This window comes from Borostomias antarcticus (assembly GCF_949987555.1).
Source record: "Borostomias antarcticus genome assembly, chromosome: 3".
NCBI lineage: Eukaryota > Metazoa > Chordata > Actinopteri > Stomiiformes > Stomiidae > Borostomias > Borostomias antarcticus.
Genome location: NC_140236.1, coordinates 6,877,570 through 6,889,848, shown reverse-complemented (window position 1 = coordinate 6,889,848; position 12,279 = coordinate 6,877,570). Strand labels below are relative to the sequence as shown.

Here is a 12,279-nt window from a genome sequence, read left to right as displayed (position 1 = left end):
TGAGAAGAGAGAGACGGAGAGAGAGAGAGAGAGAAAGAGAGAGCGACAGAGAAGAAGAGTGAGAGAGGGAGAGAGAGAGACGAAGAGAGAGAGAAAGAGAGAGAGAGAGAGACTAAGAGAGAGAGAGAGAGAGACGGAGATTGCATTTTGTTATTTGTTATACACCCTCTGTAGCCAAAAGGAGAACTCATAGGGATGAGCTGGAGGAGAGGTAGAACGGTGTGGAGAGGCAAGAGGGTTTCCGCAGTCAAACTATAGGAGTTATAGAGGTGAAGACTGTGTCCTCCACCCCCAGCCCAGCCCCATATTATGTGTGTGTGTGTGTGTGCGTGTGTGTGCGTGCGTGCGCGCGTGTGTGTGTGCTCTTATTCCTGAGCTCCAGTTTCCTTCTCCCTCCCTTATCTCTTACCCGCTACCCCCCAACCGTCACACAGACACACACACACACACACACACACACACACACACAGACACACACACACACACACACCCGTCTGCCGCCAGTTGAGTCCCCTGCGGCCCCGCGCAGCAAACAGATCGATACACCAGAGCTGGGCCGCATTAATATCTGTCGCTCCGCCCCCAACCCAGGCGCCCGCTCAACGCCCTAGCACACACACACACACACACAACACACACATACACACACACACACACACACACACACACACACAGAAAAACATCCTCACTGAAAACTATGAGCCCATAGGCCCACACACACACACACACACAGACGCACACACACTTTCAGACACATAAACAGACAGAGGGAAATACACGCATTGCGAGAGACACACACTTACACTTACATGTGTGCACACACACACACACACACACACACACACACACACACACACACCAACGTGCACTCATGATTGCACCAGCGGCGGAAATGGCCCCCAGCTCCTGTGGGATCTGTCTAATTAAAAAAGAGGGGGGCTGTGTGTGTGCATGTGGGGGGGGGGGGGGTGAGGAGAGAGATAGAACGAAATGGGACAGGAAGAGAGAGAGAGAGAGAGGGAGAGAGAGAGAGAGAGAGGGAGGGAGGATGGATTTTCTCTTTAACACCCTCTCATTAGAAGGCCTGTCTCCCGGTGTAGCCTGCCCTGGCTGATAGTGACGAGGCCTCCCCTCTGATGGAGGGAGGGAACGAGGGAGGGGCAGGGAGAGAGAGAGAGAGAGAAGACGGAGTGGGATGGAGAGAAGGAGGTCAAGAAGGGGAGCGAGAGGTCAGGGTGAAGAGGAAGCGGCGCAGTGGGTGGGTGGGTGGGTGGGGGGGGGTACAGAGATTTGGGGAGAGACGGTGGTCGGGGGGGGAGAGAGATACGAAGACAGGTAGAACGAGAGAAACGGATAACAGGAGAGAGATAGAGAGGGAGAGAGATAGAGAGATGGAGGAGAAGGAACACCCTGTTCTTCACCCTGACCTCTCGCTCCCCTTCTCGGTCACCGGTGGAGCGCCGCGACCCCGCAGGGCTCCTGCTGCCAGAGATCCCACATTCCCTGTGACGCTGCGCTCTCTTCTCCTCCTCCTCCTCCTCCTCCTCCTCCTCTCCACCCCCTTGTTGTATAAAATGTGCGTCGCATGTGCACGTTTGTGTGTTGTGTGTGGTTCTGATGTGCGTGCCAGTGTTTTTTCTCTGTGTTTGCGCGTGTGGGTGCGTGCCTGAGAGCGTGTGCCAGCGCGATGAAACGGGTGTTGATTATTTCCAGAGTTCTGAGACTAACGTTACTTAGTGGGGTATTTAAGAGCTATCAGAATACTTGAAGAGATATAAACACTGCCTTTCCCATTTAAATATACTTTTTCTGCCGTTTAGCCCAAAGCCGAAAAGCTCTCTGTGCGTAACACGTTTCACATTGAAGATGACACATTTAAGAACTGCCTCAAAGATGTAAGCTGGTGAAATGTATAGCCAGTCTGATTTGATTTTCTTTTTTTTTTACGCCAAAAAGCCATTTCTCTGATTAGCGCTCCGAACAGCTTATTGCACACGTCTGAATGCTTTTAAAAAATATATATATTAAAAAAAAATCTCTCTCTACGTCTTCCACCCACTCCCCTTCCTCTCCCTGCTATTTCTCTCTCCTCTCTCTCTCTCCTGTCTCTCTCCTGTCTCTCTATCCTCTCTCTCCTGTCTCTCTTTCTCCTCTCTCTCTCCTGTCTCTCTCCTCTCTCTCCTCTCTCTCCTGCCTCTCTTTCTCCTCTCTCTCTATCCTCTCTCTCTCTCCTGTCTCTCTCTCCTCTCTCTTTCTCCTCTCTCTCTCTCATTTCTCTCTCCTCTCTCTCTGTATCTCTTTCTCCTCTCTCTGTCACTTCTTTCTCCTCTCTCTCTCCTTTCTCTCTCTCCTCTCTCTCTCTCTCTCTGTCTCTCTTTCTCCTCTCTCCATCCTCTCTCCTCTCTCTCTCCTTTCTCTCTCTCCTTTCTCTCTCTCTCCTCTCTCTCTTTGTCTCTCTCTCCTCTCTCTCTCCCTCTCTCTCTCTCTCTCTCTCCAGATCTGTTGCGTGTGCGCCAGGAGGCGCTGGCGGCGGCGGTGAGGAACCAGGCGAGTCTGGAGGCCCACCTCCCCTCAGCCAGCAGCTCCTCCAGCCAGAGACGCAAGCAGGGCCTCCCCCAGCACCGCGACGCCCACTACACCGACAGGTAGGCCACACACACACACACACACACACACACACACACACACACACACACACACACACACACACACAGGCAGACCAGCTGTAGAGAGGAAGCCCGGCTCTTCCAGTGCAATAACTGCAATATTCATCATCAATAATAAAGCCCACATCCACCCCTAATGCATACTGCATGAGGTGCGTGTGTGTGAGTGAGTAAGTGTTTGTGTGTGTGTGTGTGTGAGTGAGTAAGTGTTTGTGTGTGTGTTTGTGTGTGTAAATTATGCACCGCAGAGAGGGAATATGAAAAAGGGAGGAAGTTAGAAAAAGAGGGAGAAGGAATGAGAGATTTTTAGAGTGAACGAAGTTTGCGTTACCAATACTGCATCCCTTCCCTCCCTTCCCTCCCCTCCCTTCCTCCCTTCCCTCCATCCTCTCCTCCCTTCCCTTCCCTCCCTCCCTTCCTCCTCTCCTCCCTCCCTCCCTCCCTCCCTCCCTCCCTCCCTCCCTCCCTCCCTCCCTCCCTCCCTCCCTCCCTCCTCTCCTCCCTCTCCTCCCTCCCCCCCTCCCTCCCTCCTCTCCTCCCCTCCCTCCCTCCCTGCTGCCTCTCCCTCATGTGGATGTGATCTTGTTAGACTTGGTATTTAACTGTGTACGGTGTGTGTGTGTGTGTGTTCGGTGTGTTTGTCTGAACGGTGTGTGTGTGTGTGTGTGTTTGTCTATCCGGTGTGTGTGTGTCTGTACGGCATCGGAGCCCTGCCTCTCTCCCGGCTCCTGTTCCAGAGCTCTGCACGCCTCCTCCTCCCCCCACACGCCCCCCCCCCCCCCCCCCCCGGCGCTGCCCTCTGCGCCTCCCAAACAAAGCCAGGGGCAGCGGGAGTGGGCGGGTAATTGCTTGTCGATTATTTATGTGGCGAGGGGAGAGGCGGGGGATCGATAACGGGCCGGCGGGCCGGCGGCAGGGGGGGAAGTGTGTGTGTGTGTGTGTGTGTGTGAGGGGGAGTGGGGGGTGGAAGGGGGGGGGGGGGGGGGGGTAAGCAGGAAGCAGAGCAGGGCCAGCACTGCATGGGGCAGCCAGGGGAGGGAGAGGGCGGGGGTGTATGTGTGTGTGTGTGTTTGTGCCATTTTTCAAGCTTGCCATTTTGTGCTTTGTGTGTGTGCGTGTGTTTATGTGCAGGCCTATGTGTTTGGTGTGTGTTTGGTGTGTGTGTGTGTGTGTTTGGTGTGTGTGTGTGTGTGTTTGGCAGCCTGGTAGTGTGGCGTGAATGTGGTCAGTGAGCCACGGCCCTCCGACTGCACACGGAGTAATTAGCCACACAGGACCAGGGGAAGTTTTCTAGGCCTGCATGCTTTTCTACCGCCTTCCTACCTTCCCTCGCTCCCTTCCTACCTTCCCTCACTCCCTCCCTCGCTCCTCCCCTGTTTAACCCTTTCCTTCTCAACCCTTTGAATGTTCCGGAGAGTAAAATGAGAAGGATTAATGAACAAAAGATGTCGGACTGCCCTTCCCTCACACGGGCTGCTACCACCAGAGGTCATTGTGGGTATGGGTGTGTGTGTGTGTGTGTGTGCATGTGTGTGTGTGCGTGTGCGTGGGTGTCCTGTCGCCGGCCAGGTCACACTTTTTTCATTGACATTGTTAAAGGACAGTGGCTGTGTGGGCTGCCCTCGACCCCCATAAAGCACCGCCCATCAGGATCTGAGAGAGAGAGAGGGAGAGGGAGAGAGAGAGAGAGAAAAAGAGAGAGAGAGAAAATCATAGAGCGATTTAGAGAGAGAAAGAGAGAGCGAGAGAGAGACGCGGTGGTTAGAGACGGAAGCCGACTCTCCTGCTCACCTTTCCATCGACTCCCCATCATTGATTATCTGAGGCCCATTAGGGGCCATTGTTAAAAACAAATCATTAGCAGGGTCGATGTTCTCAGAGCCTGCCGCTCCATCTGTCTGGCCTTAAATGGCTCTCTGCTGCGGGAGAATCCGCAAGGCAAACCCTACCCGGACGGAAGGGGGGAGAGGGAGAGAGATGGAGTGATGGAGAGGGAGGGAGCGAGGGAGAGGAGACGCGGAGGTAGAGATGCGAGCGGCAGAGAGGACAGGGGGGAGTTGGAGAGGATGAGGAGAGAGCGATGAGGGTCAAAGAAAGAGGGGGAACGAGAGAGAGAGAGACGGAGGGGAAAGGGCGATGGAGTAGGAGAGCGAGAGAAAGATGGAGGGAGCTAAAGAGGACAGAGAGAGAGAGAGGGAGAGAGAGAGACAGACGGAGGGAGCGAGAGACGAGGGAGCCTCATCCATTTTAATGAGCTTCCTGTGTAAATGTGTTCCCGTGGAGGGGGAGCCGAAGGCGGCCGCGCGGCACTCCTAATCCCCCCACGCTCCCGTCATTAAGGGCAGCCCTGTCACACACACACACGCACACACACACATACACACACACGCATATACACACACACACATGCATGCACACAGACACACACACAAGCACAGACACAAACACACACGCACACACACACAGACACGTGTTTATACACTCACATGCGTGCTCACACGCAGATGCATGCGCAAGACACATATGTGCACACTTATTAAAAATGCGCATGGCACATATACCAACACAGTTACACTGAAAACGCAGAGACAGTGTTGCGCGTGCGCACACACACACACACACACACACACACACACACACACACACACACACACTCACACACAGCCGCACACTCTGCCCCGCTGTGGGAAGGGGCCGCTGTCGCCACTCTGACAGGTCGTCACACACGAGTGAATTCCCAGGGAGCCTCTGGCCTTACTGCAGGCAGAGAGAGAGAGAGAGAGAGAGAGAGACAGAAAGAGAGAGAGAGAGAGAGAGAGAGAGAGAGAGAGAGAGAGAGAGAGAGGGAGAGACAGAAAGAGAGAAAGAGAGAGACAGAGAAAGAGAGAGGGTGGGGTTAGGGAGAGAGAGAGGGGGGGGTTAGGGAGAGAGAGAGGGGGGGGTAGGGAGAGAGAGGGGGGGGGTTAGGGAGAGAGAGAGGGGGGGTTAGGGAGAGAGAGGGGGGGGTTAGGGAGAGAGAGAGGGGGGGGTTAGGGAGAGAGAGAGGAGGGGGGTTAGGGAGAGAGAGGGGGGGGTTAGGGAGAAGGAGGGGTAGGGAGAGAGAAACGTTCATTCAGTACATTTAATTATTTTGTCATTATGAGGTACTATGGATTGGAAAATGTTATTCTTGACACATTTGCTTTGTTTTAAAAAACAACAACCAAAAATATGTTTTTTATGGTATTATGTATTAAGTTATAAAACCCAGATTATGTCAATGGTTACATTGTTGTTTGTTACACAATGTACGCATACACGCATGTACACGCACGCGCACGCACACACGCACACACGCACCAACACACACACACACGCACAGAGCCCAGGGCAAGCCAGTTAATGGCTGCCTCTTTCCCCCCCAAATTGCTTCCCATAAAAGGAGAGAGAGCGCGTCTGGCTCCCTCCCCCTCCCCTTCTCTCCCTCCCTCCCTCTCCCTCCATCCCTCCGTCTCTCTCCTTCCCTCCCTCCCAGTGATTAGGCCTAATTATGGTGGAGCGGACGCCTGGCGGCCCCAGTCATGCAGCTTTAATTGACCGTTATTCATCTGCGGGCTAACGCTAACGCTAGGCTAGGCGACGCAGAGATAGGAGGCGGGTGGGGGGTTGTGGGGGATGGTTGGTGCTGGGGTGGGAGGCAGGGGCAGGGGGTGAACGCGCGGGGGAGAGGGGGGGGGGGGGTTATTTTGCGTGCCGGGGCCTAGCTAGCTAGCGTAAGAGGGGGCTGTGCTCGGCGGCGGTGGCGGCGGCGGCCCAGGCTAATTGCTAGCCCTGAGGGATTAGGCCAGGTGATTACACACTGGGCGGTGTAATTACATAAGCAGCGGCGGGCCCCGGCTAGCGGCCCCGGGGTCACGCGCCGTAGCCCTTCCCCAAGATTAATTGGCGCTGCCACCGGAGTGTGAGGCACCGCCGGAGAGAGCGGTTATACGATTAGCATTAACATTTCAGCAGCGGGGCCGATCGATGAATGGTTTTCACCCCCCCCCCCTTCCCCGCCCCCTCCCCTCTCCCCCCGCCCCCCACCTCCGCCCCCCTGCCCGTGACCTCCCCTGTTGGCGCTCTGCGTGCGTATACCCCCCCGCCCCCCCTCCATTCTCCTCTCTCTCTCCCTCCCTCTGTGTCAGTTGGGAGACATGCAGGCGCTAGTTAATTTGAAGACAAGCCTCACCAAACAATAGCAGTGGCTCTGTGCGAGTGGAGCTTTTTTGTTTTTGTTGTTTTCCCAGTCATGTTCTCCCTGTGTGTTTTTCGCTCTGGAAATACATGGCCACCACATGCGGCTGATGTTCGGCCTGCATGGTTGGTGTGATTGGGAAAGATTAAGTGTGTGTGTGTGTGTGTGTGTAGGAAAGAGTTTTAAACGCTTTTAATAGGACACACAGGGAGGCAGAACAGATTGCCACACACTCCTAAAGCCCAGTCTGCAGTACATTCTCTCTCTCTCTCTCTCTCTCTCTCTCTCTCTCTTTTACACACACACCACGCTAGAGAGATTTTCACTCCTTCTCTCCTAAAACAACATCTCCTTTCCTCACTCCAAATCCCCCTTTCTCGTCTGTTCCTTTGGGGAGGTAGGCAGAGCAGCAAGAAAGAGAAGGATGTGATAGGAACTTTTCTGTGCTCTGAGAGAGAGAGAGAAATAGAGAGAAAGAGAGAGGACAAAAGGAGAATCACATAATGGAGTGGGCCTTTACATAACCAGGGGTTGCAGGACACGCCGCCTTTAAACTGGCACAATACTAACCAGAGAGAGAGAGAGGGAGAGAGGGAGAGAGAGAGGGAGAGAGAGAGGGAGAGAGAGGGAGAGAGAGAGGGAGAGAGAGGGAGAGAGAGGGAAGAGGAGCGGAAAGGGAGAGAAGAGAGGAAGATGAGTGTTAATTAGAAGGTCCTTCAGCCCGTGGCTCTGGTTGAGACGTGGGGGCCGCCCCAGCTGTCGTAGCATGACACACTCGCATTGTGCATTCAGCCCTCATTATGGTGTGTGTGTGTGTGTGTGTGTGTGTGTGTGTGTGTGTGTCAGAGAAGAGTGAGTGTGCGTGATAGAAAGAGGGTGGGTCTGCCTGTGCTTGTATGTATTAGCGTGCATTCAAGCAGTGCAGCTTGGATTTGGTGTGTGTGTGTGTTTATGTCTGTGTGTGGGTTTCTGTGTGTGTGTATGTTTCTGTGTATGTGTTGGTGTGTGTTTGTGTCGATGTGTGTGTGTGCTTGTGTGTGTGTTTGTGTGTGTGGAGCCTAGGGAAGGGAGGCTAAAGCCCAGAGTACAAATATGGCCAGCGGCGCTGGTTTCGGCGTGACAAGACTGATGAGGGAGCTCTGGCGACACACCGCCTCCAGAGCACGCTGATAAGAATAGATCAGCAGAGGAGCCCAGCCGGCACCAACACACACACACACACACACACACACACATCAATACACACCAACACACACACCACACATCAAAACACACCAACACAAACACACACACACACACACACACACACCAACACACGCACACACACACACACATCAATACACACCAATACACACTAACACATGCCACACACCAATACACACCACACACACCAATACACACCAAACACCGCACACACCAACATAGACCACACACTAATACACACCAACATACCACACACACCAACAAACACCACACACCAAAACACCAATACACACCAATACACACTAACACATGCCGCACACCAATACACACCACACACACCAATACACCCCGACACACACCACACACCGCACACACCAACATAGACCACACACCAATACACACCAACATACCACACACACCTCACACCACACAACAACACACACACACCAACACACACCACACACCAAAACATTAATACACACCAACCAAGAGTTCTGGAAACCCCACTGCATGTTCAGCTTTTCTCTTCACACCAGCTTTCACATTTATTGTTGTTCGTTAAAATGCAGTGTTTTTCCCCCCTTGTGTGTCTGCAGGGAGATGTCCCACCCTCCACCTCTGCTGTCCCCCCAGAACGCCCCCCACATCGCCTTGGGCCCCCACCTGCGGCCCCCCTTCCTGGGCATGCCTTCTGCCCTGTGTCAGGCCCCCGGTGAGTCTTGAAAGCTAACGCCAGCATGCAAACCGCACACGCATGCTAACCGCACACACATGCTAGCACGCTAATGCTGGCTAACCACTGGAATCAACGTACCTGCGAACGGAAGCACGCTAACACTTAGCATTAGCCGCACGAGTGAACATCGCTGTGTTGTTGTCGCCTCCTCCACCACCAGGCTACGGCTTCCTCCAGCCGGCTCAGGCGGAGATGTTCGCACGCCAGCAGGAGATGCTGAGGAAGCAGAACCTGGCCCGCCTGGAGATGTCGGCCGAGCTGCTGAGACATAAGGAGCTGGAGAACCTCCACCGGCAGCAGCAGCAGCAGCGTCTGCTGGGCTCCGAAACCCTCGTTGGCCTGCCCCCAGGCCTCTCCCCTGACCACCCGGCCCTACGCTCCCTCCACGACATCCCCGAGGGCCACCCCCTCCGGGAGGAGCTCAGCCGGCGCTCCAACGCCATGCTGGTGCTTCGCCACGGTGGCGGCGGCGGCGGCACGCCTCTGCTGGCCCTCAACCACCAGGCCCCCTCCACCACCCCGGGGACGCCCAAAGACCCCCAGGGACAGGGCTCGGCGTCCGGCGGGGCCAGCTCCAGGAAGGGCCCCCGGGGGAAGGGCCCCCAGGCGCAGCACCTCCAGGCGGCGGGGGGGCACCGAGGGGGGAGGGACGACGGCGAGGCGGAGGACGAGGAGATGAAGGACTCCGACAGCGAGGCGGAGCCGGGGGAGGACAGGCACGAGGGCCCGGGCGCCAAGGCCAACGACGGCAGGCTCGCCGGGCTTCACAGACACAGGGACAGAGACGGGTGCCCGGGGAAGGAGTCCGCGGCGGGCAAGGGCGCGTGCGACGGCGCCCGGGAGGCCGGCGAGGGCTCGGGACGACTCAGCGCCCCCTGTAGCTCGGCAGGCGCCGACTCGCCCAGTCATCACATCTTCCTCCCGGGGCTGGGCAAGAGCGACGTGAAGTACCACCTGCCGCCCGGCGCCATGCACCCTCTGCCCGCTCTCCATGGCCAGACACTGCCCTTCGGATTCCCCTACACCAACCCCTACTTCCACACAGGTGAGCAATGCTCTGACACACACACACACACACACACACACACACACACACACACACACACACACACACTCACTCACTCAAGCTATATTCTTAGCACTGCACCAACTCAGTGCACACAGATCCCAATCCACACTTTGGCGACTATTTTGTGTCAACAGCCACCTTTTAACACACAAACTCAAAACTACTATGTTCACTTTCCAGCTTAAAAGACTAATAAGTTCACTATCCAGCTCACAAATGACCACTGAATCAAACATCCACACGGTGTAACAGTTCGATCGGCTAATTAAAACCGTTGGCTGCAGTTGCTCATGGTTAAAGACTGTCGTTAAAAAAGAGAAATTGGAACGTTCGAAAAATGCGGACAGAAACTGCTTAGGGAAGCAAAGGCAGAACCGACTAGTTTCACCGAGTGGGACACACACACACACACACACACGCACACACACACACACACACACACACACAGGCCCCTGGGCAGGCATATGAAAGCCATTAACGTCACTCTCTGCATCTCTAGCATGGAGACCTCCCCCCACCCCTCTCCCCCTGGAGGGGCCCTACCTCTGACCCCCCTGACCCCTCCACACAGAGGGTTATCACCACCGCCACCACTGCCACATGGGGAGAGAGAGAGGGGAGGGGGGGGAGAGAGAGAGAGAGAGAGAGAGAGAGGAGAGGGGGGAGGGGGAGGTTGCGGTGGAAAGCGGAGGCGTCGACATATCCCGGTCTCAGTTCCATTCGAGATTTATTGACATGACAAGATAAGGCAGGCTCACACCCATTACCAAGCATGTCTGACTGATTAAATAAAACACAACACTGACTGACCCAACCCCGTCCGAGGGGGTTCTGGGAACTCAGCGCCGCGGATTTCCGCCCGCCCTCTTTCCCCTGCGGGCTTTAAGCTATTCGACGCGGGGAAAAAGCAACGCTTTCCCCTGACGCTCCTCTGTCGTTCTCTCCCCTGACGCCCGTTCTTCTCCCCGTTGCCCGGCGGCAGGCGCTATGGGAGGCCTGTTCCTGGACGGCGAGGACGCGGCCACGGCGCCCCCGGTGGAGGACATCGGCAAGTGGAGCGTGGAGGAGGTGTGTGGCTTCGTTGGCAGCCTGGCTGGATGTGCGGAGTACGCGCAGGTGAGGAACAGAGGCGAGGAGGGAGACAGAGAGGGGGCGGGGGAGAGAGAGAGAGAGGGAGAGAGAGAGAGAGACAGAGAGGGAGAGGGGCCTAGAGACCGGAGTATCCGCCGCTATTTACGTTTCAAAGGACACCCTTATACTTTTCAGGGCAGTGGTTTTATCCACGTCTCCCACACAAACGGGTTGGAAAATAGAGTAGCTTAGAGTTCTGATGGCGTGCGAGTGCGTGAGTGCGTGTTTGTCGCTGTAAATGTTAGGTTACCGCATGTGTACGCACGAGTGTGTATTTGCGCCTGTTTGTGTGTGTGTGTTTGAGGGGGAGAGAATGTTTGTCAGAGAGTACGTGTGTGTGTGATGGAGTGTGTGTGCTGGCGCCTGGCTGAAGTGGCTGTGTCTCTCCCAGGTGTTCCGGGAGCAGGCCATCGACGGAGAGACCCTGCCCCTGCTCACCGAGGACCACCTGCTCAACACCATGGGACTGAAGCTGGGCCCCGCGCTCAAGATACGCTCACAGGTACACACCACAGACTGGACACACACCCGCCTGTGCGTCAAGTGTGTGCGTGTGTGTGTGAGTGGGTGACGGGTGTGTGTGTGTGCTTAGAAGTATGCGCTTGTTTGAACTGCCCGTAGGACCGAACGCAGTGTGTTTATTCGACGTGTGTATTTATGTTGTGCGTTTGTGTGGGAGTGTGTGTCTCTGGTAGACTAGCCCTGAGCAGACAGTTAGCGTAGCATCCCTCTCTTTCCCTCCCTGTTTCCGAAGCCCCGTAGCCCTCTAGCTAGCTCTCCTCCCTCTCCTCTCTCTCGCTCTGGTCGTACAGTTTTACCGCGTGGCTCGTGCACGGTGCTGCATTGCGCTACGGCGCTCCGTCGCGATTGGCTCTGAGCGTGCCCCATGTGCTTCTGATCCCCTCAGGTGGCGCGGCGCATTGGCAGGATCTTCTACATGACCAGCTTCCCGCTGGCCCTCCCGCTGGCGCCATCTGTCCTGCGGCCCCCGGACCGGGACTCCATGCCGCCGTCCGAGACCCCCCGCCCCCTCCGGCCCGCCTCCGCCGGAAGCAGCTCCTCCCCCTACAGCGGCCCCACCCCCTCCTCGCGCTCCTCCCCCAAGCAGGAGAATGGCAGCAGCTCCGCCGCGTCGGGGGGCTACGAGGCCAAGACCCCCTCGTAGGCGGGGCGCCCCCTGGCCTTGACCCTGGGGCGGGGCGGGGGGGGGGGGGGCGGACTGGGCGAGAGAGGTCGTTGAACAGGCTCCCCTTCAGCA

At 56.0% G+C, this 12,279-nt stretch overlaps 1 protein-coding gene across 1 annotated transcript in view; it reads left to right on the top strand.

Moving 5' to 3' along the window:
• samd11 (sterile alpha motif domain containing 11) overlaps nt 1-12,279 on the top strand; it is a gene marked incomplete at its 5' end in the record, with an annotated part of 48,784 nt that extends 36,505 nt beyond the window's left edge. The window contains 6 exons of the mRNA XM_084436442.1: nt 2,498-2,645; nt 8,682-8,797; nt 8,982-9,866; nt 10,873-11,006; nt 11,413-11,523; nt 11,929-12,279. Of these exons, the coding sequence (XP_084292568.1) occupies nt 2,498-2,645; nt 8,682-8,797; nt 8,982-9,866; nt 10,873-11,006; nt 11,413-11,523; nt 11,929-12,186 (1,652 nt within the window). The 3' untranslated portion in view covers nt 12,187-12,279. The remainder of the gene's footprint in view (nt 1-2,497; nt 2,646-8,681; nt 8,798-8,981; nt 9,867-10,872; nt 11,007-11,412; nt 11,524-11,928) is intronic.